This window comes from Hermetia illucens, chromosome 4 (genome assembly GCF_905115235.1).
Source record: "Hermetia illucens chromosome 4, iHerIll2.2.curated.20191125, whole genome shotgun sequence".
NCBI classification, from domain to species: Eukaryota; Metazoa; Arthropoda; class Insecta; order Diptera; family Stratiomyidae; genus Hermetia; species Hermetia illucens.
The window spans coordinates 13,143,247-13,162,736 of NC_051852.1; the positions used below are offsets into that span (position 1 = coordinate 13,143,247).

The window sequence follows — 19,490 nt, forward strand, 5'->3', positions numbered from 1 at the left end:
AGCTTGCAAGGGACTGGACAGGAGGATAACATGCAGGAGATGCGGAGAAGACCTGCAATGAAAGCGAGAATTGCGTTCTCTGCAGGGATCGTGGCGTGTCTGATGAGAGCTTCGAACACACTGCAGGCTCGGGACGGTGTCCAGTCTTCAGGGCGGAATTGGAAAGGACTAGGGTGAGAACGTCGTGATCCGAATTTTACAAATTAACATGCACGGGAGTGCAAGCGCTCGCCAGTTGCTAACACAGTTCGCTGCGGAAGTAAATGCTGATCAAGTGCTTATTAGCGAGCAACACCGAAACAAGGACCCGTCCTTATGGCACCTCGATTATCGGGTACCGTTGCCATCTGGGTTCGGACGACGATGGACTTCGTGTTCTCGCTCAAGGTCGTGGAATAGCTTTGTATGGATTCGGTGTTTAGGGATAACGTTTTTTAGCGGATTCTGGAAATCGCGGCAAGAACCGGGTTCGTAGTTTTCAGCACTTCATCCACGCCAACGTTTCGGCGCCCAGGCTGTGAAGGAAGCATTCCTGACATTACTTTTGCGTCGGAATCTGTGGCATCATCGGTGGACAGGTAGCGAGTCCTAGAAGACTTCTCCGCAAGTGATGACCAGTAAATCGTTCGAAGTGGCTGACCCGTGGGAACTTGGCTATAAGCTTGTCACCAGGAAAATCGGGGCTCTGCGAAGGCCATGCATACTAAGTACCGACCAGATGGATCGCATTATGCGGGCATTGTTCCTCAGAAATCCTGTACGGGTTGATGTCAATACCGCGGAAAGCGTCGAATATTGCATCCTTTTCACAATGAAAGAGTTCGAAGAAGCGGTTGTTACTATGAAAACAAGAAGTCGCCAGACCTCGATGGCATCCCCGCGGAAGTTTACAAACTGGTGTTCCTCCAACGGCCAGAATTGCTGCTTGAAGTGTTCAACGCTTGCTTGAAGGAGGGCAGCTTTCCTTGTCGCTGGAAAGTGGCTAGACTTGCGCTGATCAGCAAAGTTAAAGGAGACCCGGAGCTCCGGTCTGCATACCGACCGCTGTATATGCTTGACACGGTCGGAAAAATGCTCAAGAAGCTCATCAGGAATAGGCTCGTTGAAACGATTCGCGCTGCCGGGGACTTATCCCCGAGGCAGTTCAGATTCAGAACAGGGAGATCCACAGTGGATGGAAATCACGTCGGGATTAGCACAGGGATCTATCCTAGTGCCAGGCCTCTGGAACGCTGCTTAGGATAGTCTGCTGAGACTCGATATGCCAGAAGAGTCGCGCCTGGTCGGTTATGCAGACGACGTTGCGGCGCTTCTTGCCGGACGCACTGTTGAACAGACGCAAAGCAGACTTGGCATATTGATACGATGCATAAGTGGATGGATGGCTGTTCACGGTTTCTGCCTTGCGCAGGAAAAAACCGAAGTTGTCATCTTGACCAGGAGTCGCGGCCTAGAGTCGGCAAATAGCAAATGTCGGGGGCCCTATATCTACTAGGAGACGTCTCATTATGGAAGCAATGCAGATGGTTCTGCTCTATGGCGCAGTGGTATTGGCTGATGCCCTTGATAAGGAGGTGCATTGTAAGCACCTTGCTCAAGTGCAGAGGTGGGGAGCATTGCAAGTGGCGTCTGCTTACAGCACCGTCTCCGAACCGGCTGTGATGGTGATCGCGGGAGTGATTCCCGTTGCCCTCCTTGCCAAGATGCGCAAAGCTATCTACCGCCGTAAGGGCGAGAACTTAAGAGAGATGGTTGCCCGTGAAGAAAGTCAACCGCACCCTTAGTCAGTGGCAATTTTCTCGGCAAAGTGAGCCAAAGGGCAGATGGACTGCGCGGCCGGGGTTGAATCGAACGCACGGTGACATTGATTGCTTCCTTATCCAACTTCTAAGCGGGAGAGATCGAACGAAAGGGGTTCCCTGAACTGACAACTTCCTTCCTCCCCTCCCCTCTCGTTGGTGAAAAGAATTCCCTGACTTGAAGGCTCCCAAAGTCGGGAGAGCGGGAGGGCTAGCCCGAAGTAATGTGTCAAACGGTTCCAGGCTAGTTCTCTGATGACAAGGAGGTGTTTAGCTGGTAGTCCAACAGCGTACTGTTGAGGGAGGCCAAGACACTGTGCGTAAACGCGTTTATCTACCCTACTCCCAAAAAAAAGATCTAGGTCCCAATAGGGTTGGTTTCCACTTGAAGAAATGGCGGATTTGAGCCTAGACTCAGATTTTTCCATCGAAGAGCTCAGGGTTACCCCTTCACTCAGGGTTGGATCGCCATGATCTAAATGCTGTTGATTTCTTTTGTTTTTTAGATTTTTAGTTTCTTCATACTGGGCTGCCATGGCCTTTGTTTTATCGATCTCGATAGAGCCCTTTTTTGTCGAGACAAGGCTAGTTGAAACTGGGGTTCGCCTGGTACCCAGAGTTTACCGTTCACGGTCACATCTTAACGCCTGTGACCATTCAGTTTCCGGCGCGGTAGTCACAACTTGACTTGGGGTATTGATTACCGCTAAGCTTCAGGTGTCATCTCTGGTTTCCCGGAGGATCCTCCTCATTAAGCTCACCACCTCACCACGACAAGGTAGGTAATCGTCGAGAGGTGTTTAGACCAATCTTGGCAAGTGGATCCTTGTTGACGCGAATTACATGACCATCAAAGACGAAGGGTACCCTTCGGGAAGCTCAGAGTTTAATGCATGTATGGGAAGCCCTCAAAACTCTGTATAAATTCATGCGGCTCAATATATATATACGTGAGAGAATCAATGCCAACAATGACTCTAGGATCTCCAAAACAATACAAACTGAAAACGCGCATTTGCACAGACTTGTCGTTGAAGTTTCTTTGGCCAAAGAAAATGGGATTCAGAATATCCTACTCCTTTCGAATATCAGCTACAAACGAGAAATTGGCAGAAATGATGACCAAAAAGTCCAATCGAATCGTCACCTGGTAACCCTCCATCATTTCGCAATAGCCAACCACGGCTTATTTCTAATTAGTATTTAGCCATTAGCAAACAATCGCATTTGAATTTTTTCATTACCTTCTGTAACGGACATTACAACTGTTGGAAAAAAAAGTATCTATCATGGAAGTGACGTTACGGTCACTTTGCGTCTTCAGGTGTTAAAAGTCAGGCAATGCATTGTCTGAAGAAGTATCATTTCCGTTCGCGGATTTCATTACAGTTGCGGATTGTACTAGACACATACCTTTGAAATGCCTTCAGTTGTTCACTAAAGTTCATCGTCTCAAGCTAAGTGCAGATAAATGAATCTTTTCACTTTTTTCTTTCCCCCACAAAGCTAAATACATGGAAAAATCCGCCAGAATGGTTATAGGTTGTAAGGAAAACAATGGTAATGTTTACAGGGAATAGCGTGCTAAATGAAACAATAAAAATTCAATGATTGCAGATAAAGCGGCAAAAGATATATGAACAGAAGACAAAGGTTTTGCGCTTTAATTTACCTGAGTCCAACGGAAACAAATTGGCGATTCGTTGTCGTTGAACTTGGCAATAAATTAATTAACGTGGAGAGTGAGTATCTTTTTTCACTGTAAGAAAAAGATGTTACATGATACCTACAACGGCGAATCCATGCGTTTTACAATATTAACAATGTAGCCGAAAATCGAGATACTATCCATTGTTAGATTTTATTCTCATGAAATTGTTAGATAACGGTTGGTAGCGTTTTTGATTTCGGTTGAAAATTGCAATTCATGCCTTATTGACTCTAAAGAGCGAAGGTACACAGATGAATCCATCTTTTCAGTTAGTGTTTACTCTACCTACTTACGCATCATCAATATAAATTGATAAAACGTTTAAAGACATAATGATTTGAAAATTCCCAAGGAAAATCGCAACAAACCATGCATTGTCATTATTGAATTAATTGTTTAGGCTAGAAGTGAAAACAAGTCGGGAAACCGAAAGCTGGGTGCTTCAGGTATGAAAGGTTTTGTTTGCTTCTTCTGCGAATTTTTTCACATTTTTCGGTTTGGTAGTTTCTGAGAATGTGTCCGTTCAAGAGATCATCACTTTCCACCCCTCCCACTCCCCGCCTTTCTAACAAATCTCAAAACTAAGACCGGCTTCGAAAAGTACCAATCGAGACCTTTCATTTGATACCCCACATGACTATATTCGATGAAAAAATGGGGACCCCCCCTAAATCCCAACGTAGAAAAATGTCACTCACTGCATGTTTGGGCGTTCACAGTTCCCACCTTCTCACCAAATTTTGTGTCAATCGGTATAGCCGTTTCTAAGAAAAGTCCGTGTGACAGACGGACAGACCTGTGCGGAGTCGCCAGATCTCCCATCAGGCGCGTCCCTTCGTGCGGATAAGGGAATGCTCGGCGTATGCGTAGGAATATGCACATGTACGCATTTGGAGGTGTGCGTGTGTGGGCATGCTTATGCGCAGGTCGGGTAGGTGGGAAGTAAACACCCACCCGTGGATACAAATTGACTATGGGCAGAAATAAAACCAAACATGGAGGAACAGAAGGAGAATAAAGTTACGGTGCAGGGCTTCGGAAACCCAGTACCGGCGGGTTTTGGGAGTGGGCAAGCAGGCTCCCGGCCGTCGATATCCCTCGACTGCAATGCCTCGGTGGTGGATTACTTGACCACCGTTGCATCGAATACTACAAGTACCCTGGAGAAAGAGTCATTTAAAAGGAGTATATCACTCCCGGGAACGCCTACTCAAAATACACGAAAAGATGCCCCACAAACTGGTCATTCATTAGCGCATAGTGTGGTGACTACACCTGGTCGGAACATACCGCAAGACTTACTGTTTGATCCCTTTAGGAGAAGCTCGACGATCCTACTATACAATGGTGCCAAGGACGAAAAAGATGCCTCGAAGAAATCAAGCGTCACCCAGGCAACACAAGTGTCACCCCCTCAAATTCCAAAGGTCGGTGAGCTTGAAAAGAAGAGTAGAGAGGGCGCGAATGATTCTTTCGGATCCTCACAGGAGGCAAAAAGGCCTCTCAGCGGCAAAAGGGAAGACAAACAAAGTAGCCAAAATCGTGGAAACTGCGGCGCCGGCTCCAATCGACCCAAGGGAGGCAAAGCCTCAAAAAGGAACCAAGGAAGCATGGACCAAGGTTGTCGGAAAGAAAAATGTGACACAGAAAAGAAGATTACGGCCCGAATTAATTATCATCTCCAAAAAAGGGGATATGACTTACGCCGATATCCTCAGGAAGGTCAAAACCAATCCTGAGCTGATGGACCTTGGAGAAAACGTCAGCCGAATCAGACGTTCCCAAAAAGGAGATTTGATGCTGGAGCTGAAGAAGTCTCCGGGCAAAACGGTAGAAAACTTCCTCGACAAGGTGGAGAAGTCTTTAGGAGAAGAAGCACAAGTACGGGCCAGAAAGCAGGAGATTGCTATACAATGTAAGGACATTGATAAAATCACGACGAAGGAGGATAGCCGAGACGCCTTAGAAAAGCAGTTCGGACCACTTGGCTTGCAAGATTCCGCAAACAGGGGACTGTGGAAGGCAATCATAAACTTACCAGCTGAAGCAGCGTTCAAACTGCTGGCGGCTGGTAAAGTAAAAATAGGTTGGGTCGCTTGCCGACTCGCTGCTTAAAATGCTTGGAATTTGGCCACATAGCGGCGAAATACACCGGTGACCGTGACAGGTTAAAAAATTGCAGAAAATGTGGAGGAGAAGGTCATATGTTCAGGGAGTGCAAGGCTGACCCTGAATGTATGCTTTGCAAGGAGAAAAAGGACATCGACTGTCTCTGTCGTCGACGAGTTCTCGCAAAAGGTGCTCAAATTATTGGTGAGTGGTATTAAGAGATCGCGGTGATATGGGATGCATGTTTTCGAGCTAGAAGGATCTACCAACGATCTAGAGGAAGACCAGACTTCGACGAGAAACGGCTAGTATATGTAAACCTTCGAGGTAGGCTTAAGCAGGCTATAGGGACCAGCAAGCGAGAATGCTTTAAGGAACTTTGCGCAGAGACAAACCAAAGTCCCTGGAGAACAGTGTACAGGAGAGTTATGAAGAAGATGAGAGGGCGAACAACTGACCTGCCCGCATCTTCTGTTCGATATCGTGATGGCGCTCTTCCCCCCGGATAAAGGGGGACCGCAAAGAGCACAGGCAAGCATTGGACATCTACACCATACCTGCGGTAACTGAGGAGGAACTTGCGCAAATTTGCCGTAGAATTGGTGATAACAAAGCACCCGGTCTGGATGCTGTTCCCAATAAAGCTCTTAAACTCGCTGTTAAGACCAGACCCAACTGGTTTATCAGCGTTTTTGAAACATGCATGGCAGAAGGAGTTTTCCCCGACCGGTGGAAGAGGCAAAAACTAGTTTTGCTTCCGAAAACGAATAAGAACCCAGGACACCCATCATCGTACCAACTGGTTTGGCTTATCGACACGGTAGGGAAGATGTTCGAAAGGGTCATCTACAACAGACTGCTCCCCATCATTGAATATAAGGATGGACTACCGGAGCGACAATTTGGATTTCGTCAAGCCCCCGATCGACGCCGTAGACGTTGTTTTGAAGCTGGTTCGAGACGCAATGTCGTCTAAAAAATGCTGTGCCGTGGTGACGTTGGACATCAAAAATGCGTTCAATTCCGCAAGTTGGGAGTGGATAAAAAGCTCACTGACTAAAACGAGATTCTCTAGTTATTTGACTAAGCTCCTCGACAGTTACCCTCCGAGAGGACAGGGATCAAAGCAGTACACCGTCACCGCAGGAGTACCACAGGGCTCAGTGTTAGGTCCTCTCCTGTGGAACATCATGAACAATGGGGTCCTTATTCTTCCCGTGCCCAAGGAGGCCACGATAATCGGTTTCGTAGATGATCTAGCCGTGGTTGTCGTCGCGGAACAACCTGAAGACGTTGAAATGTACGCTAACGAAACCATTAGCGCCATAAAAGCGTGGCAGGAGATGGTTCAGCTTTACTTTGCGGAACAAAAGACGGAGGCAGTCTTGATTACCAATCGTAGGAAGAGGAATACGGTTAATATTCGTGTTGGTGGTCAGGTTATCAGTTCAAAACCGGTTATCAAATACCTAGGGGTGATGATTGACGCTAAAATCAATTTCAAGGGACATCTAGCCTATGCCTGTGAGAAAGCGGCAAATATCAGCGTATCATTAGCGCGGATGATACCTAACATTGGAGGCCCAGGATACAGTCGCAGATTACTTGTGGCCGGAGTGGTGCGCTCAAAATATTATACGTGGCACCAGTTTGGGAAGAAGTACTAGCGTGTGAAAGTAATCGGAGGAGGGTAAATATGACTTACCGCTTAGTGGCGCTAAGGGTGTGCAGCGCCTTCAGAACAATACCAGGCGAAGTAGCATGTGTTATTGCGAGAATGATCCCGATAAACATTTTGGCAAGTGAGACACGCTGCATGTACGAGAAAAGAAAAATGAATCCTCCTTAAAAGGTGGCAGAATACCGAAAGGCGGGAGGGCGAGAGTCGCTAGAGAAGTGGCAACAACGGTGGGACGACTCGCAGAGGGGTCGCTGGATCCACACTTTGATTCCCCGTATTGAGGAGTGGATCTACCGACGACACGGCGAGATTAACTACCATCTGACGTAATTCCTGTCAGGACATGGTGGTTACAGGAAATACCTGCACCAATTCATGCTGAATGATTCTCCCTTTTGTCCTGAATGTGGTTGCACACCTGAGGACCCGAAGCATGTTATGTTCCACTGTCCACGATTTTTCTCAGAAATGAGGAATCTGGAAGACTCCCTGAAAACCAACCTGAAACCCCCGAACATCGTCGAGGAAATGTTGAAGGACGAACTTGGAAGAGCGGAGCGCGCAAGGAAGACGCGAAGAACGGAAGGCTTGGTCGCTTAAAGCACAGTCCACCCCGCGAAGTAGTGTTTTGTGTCGGTTCCGCGGGGAAGGAAGAAGGAGAAAGTGGGGGTGGTTTTAGTGGGTGAGAATTCCACACACTGCTGCAACCTGGCGCGACAGTGTCTTTCTAAGATTTCCACCTCCATTCATAAAAAAAAAAGACGGACAGACAGACATTGAACATATTTTAATAAGGTTTGCAAAACAAAACCTTCGAAACCAACCTCCAGCATAATATTTATGCAATATACGATGCAAAGCCTACACTCATTTAATCACAAGTAGCCGAAAGGCTATAATATTGTATTATGTATGTTGCCAAATTGGAATCAATTTTCCTGCCAGAGGCTGACGATCTTATTTCCGTTGTTGGTATTATCACCTCCCATGGCCTGCAAACTTTCAGCACAAACCAACCATAATTTAATAAAGTATTTAACTTACATCATAATCACACCCCATGAATAACAAGTTCGATTGCATGATCTAATTAATTACCGACCATCCGTATTGAAAGAGAAATAGATACAATTAAAACTGCGATCTTCCAGAAGCACAGCCAAAAGTAGCGAACAATTCTGCTTTAAGATACTCATTTTTCATGCCTTTACCATACCCTCGGCAAAATCGCAAACAATGGCGAGTCATTCATGTGAATTTTTCACAATAAAATCCATACAAAAAGATGTTAAATGAAGACTTAAATAGAAAGATATCAAATAATAAAGATGAAAAAAGAAATGTCTGCATTTCCATAAGAAAACGAAAGTGATGTGCATTGTTACATTCGGCAAATGCCTCAATGATATGCAAATGAACGTAAGTTCGGATAAATTTTATTCGAATTTTAGATTGTTACGCTTTCTTCAGTTGTTATTACGGTTATTGCGTGGGTTTTTAACCAACTTGTTATTAATACCGTCATTTTATGGAGATACAATTATGTAATTCTTAGCGACGAATTGTGTTTGTTTAAAGCATCTTGGATTCATCTTCCTAAACAAATTGAGTTCTACCGGAAAGTACCACAGTAGCTGCAGCGTGGAAAGCCTTAGATTAGATAACATTTTCACGTTTAGCTAAAAATTGTTTGTTTTAGTTTCAAGAGTGCTTCAACCTATCATTAGAAAACGAATTTATATTTATAGATATTAACTATGACTTGCGAAAATTAAGTGTATTCGCTGAATAAATCTACAATTTCTCCACTTACTTGTTCATCGATTGGGCATCCTCGCTCATCCAAAAGTTTCTGAGATGTCTCGCCTAGACCGTCGAGGGCTGCACAATCTATTACGCGAATTCCTATGAATCGTGGCACCACTGCCCGAACGGATAATGTTGTCGCCTCACCGACCTCAACTGATCCTCCTCCATCTGATCCACCTAATTCTAACCATACTCGAACACGTGGTGGTGATGGATTAGCATGTGTTGCACTATCGAAGCGCATTCTTCCATTTCTGCAAAGGAAAGTTATATCTGAGATTTACATATCTTTTTTGAAGGTTTTGTTTAAAATAAAATCTTATCTCTGTCTGCCTGTCTGTCTGTCACACGCACTTTTGTCAGAAACGATTACTCCTATTGGCATGAAATACGGTAGAAAGTTTGGAAGTGTGAACCCTCCCGGGTTTTTTTTTTGGAGTAGGGTAAGTGACTACGTTTATGTACATAGTGTTGGACTCCCACAAAAGAACGCCGTCGGACTACCAATTAAGTACCTTCCTATCATCAGAGAACTAGCCTGGAACTGTTTGACACGTTAATTCGCGCTAGCCTTCCCACTCACACGACTTTAGCAGCCTTCAAATTAGGGAATCCCTTTCAGCAACGAGAGGGGAGGGGAGGGGAGGGGAGAAAGGGAGTTGGTAGTTCAGGAAACCCCCAGCCATCCTGTCCCTCCACCAGTCGAGATCAATTTTTTTCGCAATAAGAACAGCTCGAGCATAATGTGCAACACGACATCTGTCAGCGCTCCACAGCATCTCTCTGCCAATGTTGTCTGGAAAGAGCTAACCACTGTCTGCATAAAACTGCTGACAAAAGTCACCTTACACCAGAGAAAAAGGTGTGTTCAGCGTCGTCCGCCACTCCATTGCAGAACACAGTCAGGAGATCGCGCCCTCCCGATCTTGTGCAAGTAAAACTGAAAACCTCCACGCCCAGTTAGAAGTTGGGTAAGGAAGAAGTCATCCACTTCTTGGCTCATTTTGCCAGAATGAGTTGTCACTCGGTAAGGGTGCGTTCACGTTCTTCACCTCTGCCCTGGACGATATCACAAGTCGTATTTTTTGAAATTTTGGTGCTTCCCCAATGGTGAGGGTTCCGTGGACCACAACCGAGGAAGAATATTGTTTTCCAACTGGTCCGGTCTGCCATTAAGTGGATGGCGGGCTTAGAAGTCCCTCGATTCTCAGACAGAATTCAACTTCTTTTTTCTTTTTCTTCAGCCTTTGCCTGTTTCATAAGCGGGGTCGGCTCGTCGTGATCGCCATTTTGTACTATCAAAGGTGTGATCTGGATGCAGCCCCGTGGTGCTACCTACAATGCAGTCAGATAGAAAGAAGAGTACGGCAACGGTCATGATAAAAGAAAAATTGAGAATCTAACGGCCGGGTTTTCCAAATGTGAAAACTAAGACCGGTTTCGAAAAGTATTAACTGAGACCTTTCATTTGATACCCCAAATGACTATATTTGAGGAAAAAAAATGTACACCCCCTTTTGCATGTATGGGGACCCCCCACCCTCAAATTTTACGTAAAAGGTTGTAATTCACTGTATGGCTGAGCGTTCACAGTTCCCACCTTTCTACCAAATTTGGTGTCAATCGCTATGACAGTCTCCGAGAAAAATGGGTGCGACGGACAGACAGATAGAGAAGCTGACTATACAGCGAAGCAAGAGGGACTGCTCCAAGCAACTCTGCGCAGAGACGAATATAGACCTATGGAGAAGCACCTACAGGGTTGTGATGGAGAGATTTAGAGGTCAGGCAGCTCCATAAATTACATGTCCCGATCTCTTACTGAAAATCATTCAAGGTTTGTTTCCTCAAGGAGTTACAGCCTACGTACATCTTTAGATGTGGCTGTAATACCTCCAGTAACGAAGGAAGAAACACTGGAGATTTGCGGTAGACTGGGAGACAACAAAGCGCCCGGCCTCGACGGCATACCAAACAAAACCCTTAGGCTAGCCGACAACTCAAAACCAGACATATTCGTAGAGTTGTTTAAAGCATGCTTGGCAGATGGGATCTTTCCTCAGACACGGAAAAAACAAAGGTTGGTGTTGCTGTCTACATCTAGTAAGCCTCCTAGTGAACCATCTTCCTACAGGCCTATGTCTATTGGACACTATGGGCAAAATGTTGGAGAGAATAATCTACCACAGATTGCTGCCGGCTGTAGAAAGTCTAGGAGGCTTATCAGACCGACAATTCAACTTCCGTACGGCCAGGTTAACGGTCGACGCCATCAAAGTGATCATTGGTTAGCTGAAAATGCGATGCACGGAACGGGTGGGACTAGCAAGTATTATGCTGTGATTACCCTTGACGTGCAAAATGCGTTCAACTCTGCCAGTTGAAACCTTATAAGGAAGTCATTGGCGACGATTGGTGTGCCAAGTTACTTAACTGCGCTGGTCTACAGCTATTTAACAGATAGAAGACTCTGGTACGACACAGACAATGGAGCCAAGGAATACATTGTCTCCGTGGGTGTTCGACAGGGTTCTGTGCTGGGACCGCTATTGTGGAACATCATGTATAATGATGTCCTCAACGTCCCAGTCGCTAGCGAGGCCACAATAGTAGGTTACGCCGATGACATAGTGATGATTGTTGTTGCAAAAGATCTGGCGGGTATCTATGATGCACCCGATTCTTCCTCTGATCGGCAAACGAAGAACCCCGAAAGGGAGGAATCGTTAAATAGGTGGTAGGAACGGTAGGAACAGGCAAAAAAGGGGCAATGGACCCACAGATTGATTCCCAATATCAAGGTGTGGACGCAAACAACTCATGGTGAGATAAACTATGATCTCACGCAGTTTCTCACGGGACATAGCGGTTACCGTAAATACCTCTACAGATTTAAACTGGACAGCCCACCCAACATTCCCAGCTGCGACGGTATTCCGGAAGACCCGCAGCATGTTTACTTCTATTGTCCTCAATTTGCTGAGGAAAAGCAGAGTCTAGAGGAAACATTGGGAGGAACACTAACACCGAAGAATATAATTGGAGAAATGCGTACATGCCAGGAGAGCTGGAATGCAGTGAACGACATGGTACGGCGGATTCAATGCAGATTAAGAGAGGCAGAGGAAGCAAGAAAGGCGCGATTGCAAATGCAATCGATGGGCGAAGGAAGAGGCTAGAGCCATGTTCACCCCGCGACGAAATACTTTGTGGCGGTTCAGCGGGACAGAGGACAGGATTTAGGGGGTAGTTTTAGTGGATAAAAATCTCACATGCTGGAACATGTGTATCAGTGTCTGTAAAAGATTTCCACCTCCGGAAAAAAATCGTTTCCAGCAAACCTAAGCAAGTTTCAAATAAAGTTACTGGACAAGAGGAGACTGAAAAAATGTCCCTAGCCCCGGGACTAGTAGGGCTAAACGAAAAATGGTCAAGAATAAAAATCTACTTCGAAACAACAGAAAGAAGAAGATTTGTTCTTCCTAATCCTAAGAAGAAAATACAGTTCACCTAAAAAAAAATTCGTTGGAGGGGTTTGTCCACATCCTCAGGATGTTACAAATAAAGATGATGAAGACGGGGGCCAGTCGACGCGAAGATGTCCGAATCGGCTTAGAGCTAATCCTTCCTCGTCCATTACTTGGGCGTTAGGTTTTTGTGAGTTATTGCTCTCCCTTATTAGACCGTTTGGCATTTTAGCTCCTTTTAGATTGAAACTTTCGGTGGTATCACTCCGCCCCGTCTCTAATAGAGTAGTTTACCCCGGGTAGGTTTAGTTTTTTTTACCTCTGGGTCAAGGCACGTGATTAAGTCTCTATGTCGTGACAGGGAAATAATATGTGAGAACCAAGAACCCCGACCCACAACTCACCGAACTACTAGCATTTGGGTTAGCTCCAGCACGTACCATCCGGTTCCATATATTATCTCGCGCAGTCGGTGTTCAGGACTGGCAAACCTGTTAGGGGAGTTTGGTTGCTTGACAGCCTTAGTGACCGTGTTGATGCCAAGGTGATGCAACGCTAGGCGCCCACCGTAACAGAGTTGGCGCCCAACGTAGAACCACAGTTGTTGCATACGTAACAGGTGCATTCACGTTTTTCACGGACAACCACCTCCCTTAAGTTTTCACCCTTAGATAGATAGCTTTACGCTCCTTGGCAAAGAGGGCAATGGGGAGGGGGGCACTCCCGCGATCGCGAGCTTTTCAACTTCTCCAAGATAGGAACAAGGAGGATAGCTTCTCCAGCTTCTCCACGGGTCATGCCAGTGCTATAGCGTCCACGTTGCACTGGAAGCCGATCCAAACCTATTTGGTTGCTCGCCCCTGATTCCGTCTTTACCACCGCGCATTACTAGACCTGTAGCGCTCCACGCTGCTCTCACCCGTAAATCGGGATTATCCAGTTGCGGCTATAGTCATTTTGCCGATCAATATGGGATGCACGGTCGGGATTCTCTTTCTGGTCAAAATGATTACTTCGGGGTTTTCCAGCGCAAGACTGAAACCATGAGCAGTCATCCATCTGCTTACTCGTCGTATCAATATGCCAAGTCTGCTTTGCGCCTGTTCAACAGTGCGTTCGGCAACAAGTGCGCAACGTCATCTGCACAACTGACCACACACGACCCTTCAGGCATATTGAATCTCAGCAGAGTATCGTAAGAAACGTTCCAGAGGCCCGGCCCTAGGATGAGTGCCGGTGTCACTCCCGACGTGATTTCCATCTTCTTCTAGGCCTCTAGCGACTTATAGATTAGGGAGCGGTCGTCCAGATAATCCCTCAATATTTGGCACGTGGAATGAGTTTTCTAATATGCCTAGCACATCTGTTAATCTTACGAAATTGAAGGCGTTTCTGACATCAAGCGTTATGAGCACTATCCGTCGAGATCGGCGATTGTCTGCCTCGGCTCGATGAACCACCATAACAGCATCCACCGCGGATCTCCCTGCAAGCGCGTCTTAATGCACATCAACTTGATTCTACTCATCAACTTAATATTGTTGACCAAAGGTGCACTACTCTTTTAATCAACGCAAGGGATACTTACGCCAATAACATCAATCTCTTATCACGTTTCCTCGTCGGTACCAAAGAAGTTTTCGCGACCATCGACGATGTGGAGGAGGATGAAGGATTACAGGTCAATGAACAAAAAACTAACAAACAGATGCCAGCTGGACAAAATCTCATAATTAATGAATAGGACCTGAGGAACGTTGACAATCATATTTGAGGAATAAGTTATCAATGGACTGAGAGGACTTCAGGTAATAGATTCGGGAACCCAAGAGCCAAAACAGATCAATGCGAAGAAGAAGGAACTGAGGGCTCTGTTCATTATTGCGGGTGGGAGTGGGCACGATACTCCGTTATTGTGAAAAACTTTGAAAAATGCACCATGGCGTACGTTGTAACCAAAGTAGTCCACTATTTCTTTATTCACGCAAAGAGGATCTATCGCAATTTCGCTACCTGATGCTGCTCATCACAAAAAACTTGGAGGTAACCGTAGGTTTTCCCGTGATTCTTTGAGGAACGTTGACGGTAAGTTTTTCACCCTCGATGGTAAGGAACTGAGCATTCCACCGCGATATATCCGATAGAATTGTACTTTTTATGAATGATATGGTAAGCCACCGTAACATACGAATAGGGCCTGCACCACCAAACCGAAACGAAATTATCTTTGCAATGAACACCATCAAGCAGAGTAAAGCCAGCAGGTTTCCCTTCGGAATTGTCCCTTGCAATAAGACTGCGACTAGCATACAACAATCTCTAGCGCTTTCACTTCGAATTCCGCAGAATATCCTTAGAAGGCTGCAGAGAAGAGGGGAAACTCACTGTCACTTCCTCTGGAGTTGCTCAGCTCTAGTTAGAGCCAGGCTACGGACACTGGATAAACCACTTTTTGGGGACCTCAGAGAGATTTCTAGCTGCATGATTCGAGAGCTGATTTCCTTCGTGAATGCTACGGGCTGGCTTTGCAGATTTGAGCCGACTGAGCTTTGCCTCCCTGCTCTCATAACAATAGTCACGGTCTTAAGAGTTTAGGGCATCAAAACGGGGCACCATAGCGCTAATTGGGCTCCTCGGAGCGGCCACTGAGACCTACCTACCATCCCGAGAAAAATCCAGCCCAACTTTGAATATTGGCTCAACTGAAGTCTCGAGTAGTATATAATCGGTTAAAAGATTATCATGGAGAAGTTTCCGCAAGGAGACAAACTTCCTTGAGGCAGTCTCGAAGTTAGAGCGGACGACCCATTTATCATTGAGCGTTTAAGTCGTATTGAGTCCTTCTTACTTGAAAGTCCCTATCTTGAAGGGTCTCCGAAATTTATTTATGAACTGCAGAATCCTCACTAAAAGTAGTAAACTAGTAAAGAAATTTATTCTTACTCATAGTCGTTTGTGCAGTGTGTCCACAAATAATAAATCTATTTTTTTTTTTTTTAAATAACATCAGAACATCAGGGTTTTCTATGCACAATAGAATAGTGGTATTACACACCATATTCATTCATTCCCAACTGGCATTTTTTTTTCAACCGTTCATAAATGGAAGAACATCCAACTTCTTAACGATAATAGGAACTAACAATGATAAATGTTTTTACTATTCAATCGGTTTTCCATCGTTCCTGATAAGCAATTTACAACGTTTTAGCATAACAAAGACAAGAATTTTCAGTATTTCAGATACTCTCGAATACCTGTTAGGCATATCCAGCTGCAATACCAACACTAACAATTTGCAAGATATAATTTATAGGATTACTAATCACAAATTTATTGTAGAATTATTACATATGAAAAACAACTTCTGGTAAATTGTAGTCACATTACTTCCTCGGTTCCTCATGCAAACTCCATTGGCTAGTAAAGTTACGTACGTGAAGTAAGCGTTGTAGATATTCTTACCAGTTTAGCTATCTCTGGCATTTTTACACTTTGTGTTCGCGATAGGTTCAAGCTCCAAGTTTTTTTATTTTTAATAGCGACTTACTCTAATACATTATTACTTAAGTTCCAGCTAAAATATTTGCAATAGATGGCTATTACAATTGTTTGGCCTACCCGACCTTTAAATTAACTGCTGCGCTTGCACTACAAGCGTAATTCGCGATAGGAAAAACTATGATATTTTCTGTTGAATGAAATATGGCGACCATAATGACAACGAATACACTCTAGCTCTCCTGACGTAAATAGCAACATACACACCTATACCTCCACCGCCGAAATAGCTCAGTTGGGAGAGCGTTAGACTGAAGATCTAAAGGTCCCCGGTTCAATCCCGGGTTTCGGCAGTCAGTACTTTTTGCTAAATATTAATAGAAAATATGATACACCAACAACACAATGCAGAACTACCATTTTAAGTTAAATTAAACACTCACGTGAATCAAAAGATACATTCGCTACTAAAAAAATATGGTTACCTATATACATATGACTCTCCAGTTGCAGTTCATTCCTCTTCTGTACTACAAATTGATTAATACCAAAAGCACTTTTTCATCGTTTTATCGCAGATTGAGTTCGTAATCAACGGATTTTCTTTGTGCCGAAAATGTATTCCATAGAACGGAAATATTGAGAAAGTTTGAGTGAAAAGCGAAACTACTTAGTTTTCACCGTTCAAAAAAATTAAACCTTTCCAAGACTTCAGTTAAGTGAATTATATATGAAACTTTTACCCTCATCTGTGCAAAATTTGATTAATCAAAAAAAGATACCCGTCAGACCTTCATTGATTCTTTCCCAATGCAGCTAGCAATAAATCGTAAATTTATTTTTAGTGAATAAGCACTTTTTTTTTTGTTTGACGTCTGTGTCTGGAAGTCTTCAATTTTTCGATTTTCCTACAAAATATGCAAACCAAATTGCATACACCGAACCTGATTTCAAATCAACAAACGAAATGTCTATAAATTCAGTACGTTGTCTACTAAACTTTCAACAAACTTTCCAAATATAACGAACTCAATTCAACATAAAAATCTTCTTAAATTTAGCTCACAACGAACTATCAGGGGCGTGGCGCCAATGGAAGCAAGGGAAGCATTGCTTCCTTTACTTAATTGAAGAAAATACAACGCCAGAAAAATAACAGAGGAAACTACTGCATAAATCATAAAACCGCTCAAAATATTGCTTCTTAACAGCAGTTTGACAGAACAACAGCAAAATAGCAACAGAAAATGCCCTCTTCGCGAAACACCTCCCTTAGGAGGCACTTTAAAATCTGCTTGTATGACAGTCCACTCAACAAATTGATTTCATCGACGAGCGTTCATCACGAATTCGTAAATTGTATGGAGTCAATGGGATGAACTAAATTCTTGTGGAGGTGTTTTCAGATTTGCCTCCGGAGCGGCATAATTAGTTGCTGATGAATCGTGTGATGTATTGGAATGAACTGTTTCCAATTTGATTCTGATCTAAGTGAACAGTGAATGCTTAAGTTTCCAATTTGATTTGGAGGCAGAGGTTGCTTGTCATTTAAGTTAAAATTAGTGTCAAGTAGAAGTTTTGAATAATTTTCGAATTGAAAGTGGTGTATTTATTGAATCAATGAAAGGTGAAGGTATTCATTTTTTTGTGATTGATGGTCGGTTATTGGAGTCTCATGGATCGGTTAGAAAAAAAACATCTGAATGTTTGAGCTTGGTATTAGCTTGATATAAATTTGGAAACGATCCAAGAGAGATTTAATTGATACTCGTTACAGATCATCAATTATAAAGCAACAATAGATAGTATATATGCATATATTTCATGCGTGCTTTTGCATGTTATGTTGTTGACTTTTAAATAATTTTAATAGATATAATAACAATCCCAAAACTCGTCGCATCGCAATAATTTTTTTTTTGTTTACTTAGTAACTAAACAATAAACTCATAAATGTTTAATTAGTATTTCGTGGCACCTCGTTTTGCCTTAATTCTCACTGCCATTGATGAAATAAGATTCTGCAGAATATGCAGGCCAACTTCATCATTCCACGTTCTTAAGAGGATTAAATCAAGCTCATGTTGTTTTCGGCTTCTGTTTAGCTACCGTTTTTTCCATTAATGTCCACAAGTTTTCTATGGAGTTTAAATCCGTGCTGTTTCCGGGCCAAGTAAGCTGCTTTATTGAGTTTTCGGCCAGAAAGATGCGCACCTCCAAACAAAAAATGTTTAATATGGGACCTGTAAAAAGGCGCAAAATCGTCCTGAAAGATGACCCCACTTGAATATTGATATTGCTCTTCAATACAAGGTATCAGATCCTCCTCCATGATTCGTTTATAGGCTGCAACATTGACTGTTCCGTCAATTAATAATAGTCCTTTCTCACCATGAACCGAAAAGCAGCCCCAGATGATCTTCCTCACCGGCTGGCGTACTGTATGTAGTCTGAATACACTCCCCACTGAAACGCTCACCTGATCTTCTCCATACGTGGTGGATCCTATCTGATCCAAAAATATTAAATTGGAATTCATCGGAGAATATTACAGTTTGCCACTATTCCAGGGTCCAATTTTCGTGGTCCTTTGCCCATAAATAGCGTTGCTTCCGCATCCTTCCATTTAAAAAAGTCTTCTTTGCGGGACGTCAGCCATGAAATCCGCCCTCTCTGAGCCTCTGACGAACCATTAATGCATCAATTTCTATCCCAATGGCATCCTTGAGCTCCTTTTTAATGTCTGATGAACTTTTCAACCGATCTGCAGGCAGAATCTCCGCATCAGTCCATTTTCCGCTGATGTAGTCTTTCTCGGCCTTCCAGAACCCTGTTTCCGGGCAGTAAACCCAGTCTCCAGTCTCCTCTTAGCTCGATACACTTGACCCAACGATGGTCCAACTTCTTTAACCCGTCTAAAAAATACGTTTTTTCGAGGTCTGCAAAGCAAGCCTCCGTAGCGGCGATGACCTCCTCACTCAACTCAAATTTCATTTCTGTCCGGCGAGTGACTTTTTTAATTTCGGAAACAAAAAAAAGTCGCACGGAGCCGAATTTGGAGAAGACGGTGGATGAGGTGTAAGCCAGCGTGACCATGGTGGAAGAGGAGTTTTTCCTTCGCCAAATGGGGCTTTTTTTTCAGCGATTTGTCGTCGAATCGGCCCAATAATTCGGCATAGTACAGCTCTGTGATCGTCTTGCCTTTCTCCAGGTAGTCGATGCAGTTCACACCTTGTAAATCTCAGAAAACGGTGGTCATCACATTTCCGGCCGATAGGACAGTCTTCGCCTTCTTCAGAACACGTTCGCCGGGTGAAGTCCACTGTTTCGGTTGTTCCTTGATCCAGCCATGTTTCGTCGACGGTCACGAAATGACGTAGAAACTCCTTGCGCTTAAACTGCTCTGAAATGGG

General features: G+C 44.2%; 1 protein-coding gene and 1 non-coding gene across 3 annotated transcripts in view; one reads left to right on the forward strand and one right to left on the reverse strand.

Annotated features, from left to right (window-relative positions):
• Window positions 1-19,490, reverse strand: part of LOC119654601 — a 338,686-nt gene that overhangs the window by 24,906 nt on the left and 294,290 nt on the right. For both annotated transcript variants that reach the window (XM_038060072.1, XM_038060071.1), the window contains one exon: window positions 9,114-9,363. In XM_038060072.1, the coding sequence (XP_037916000.1) occupies window positions 9,114-9,363 (250 nt within the window). The remainder of the gene's footprint in view (window positions 1-9,113; window positions 9,364-19,490) is intronic.
• Trnaf-gaa lies at window positions 16,358-16,430 on the forward strand. The gene has a single exon. It is a non-coding gene; the product is annotated as a tRNA-Phe (tRNA).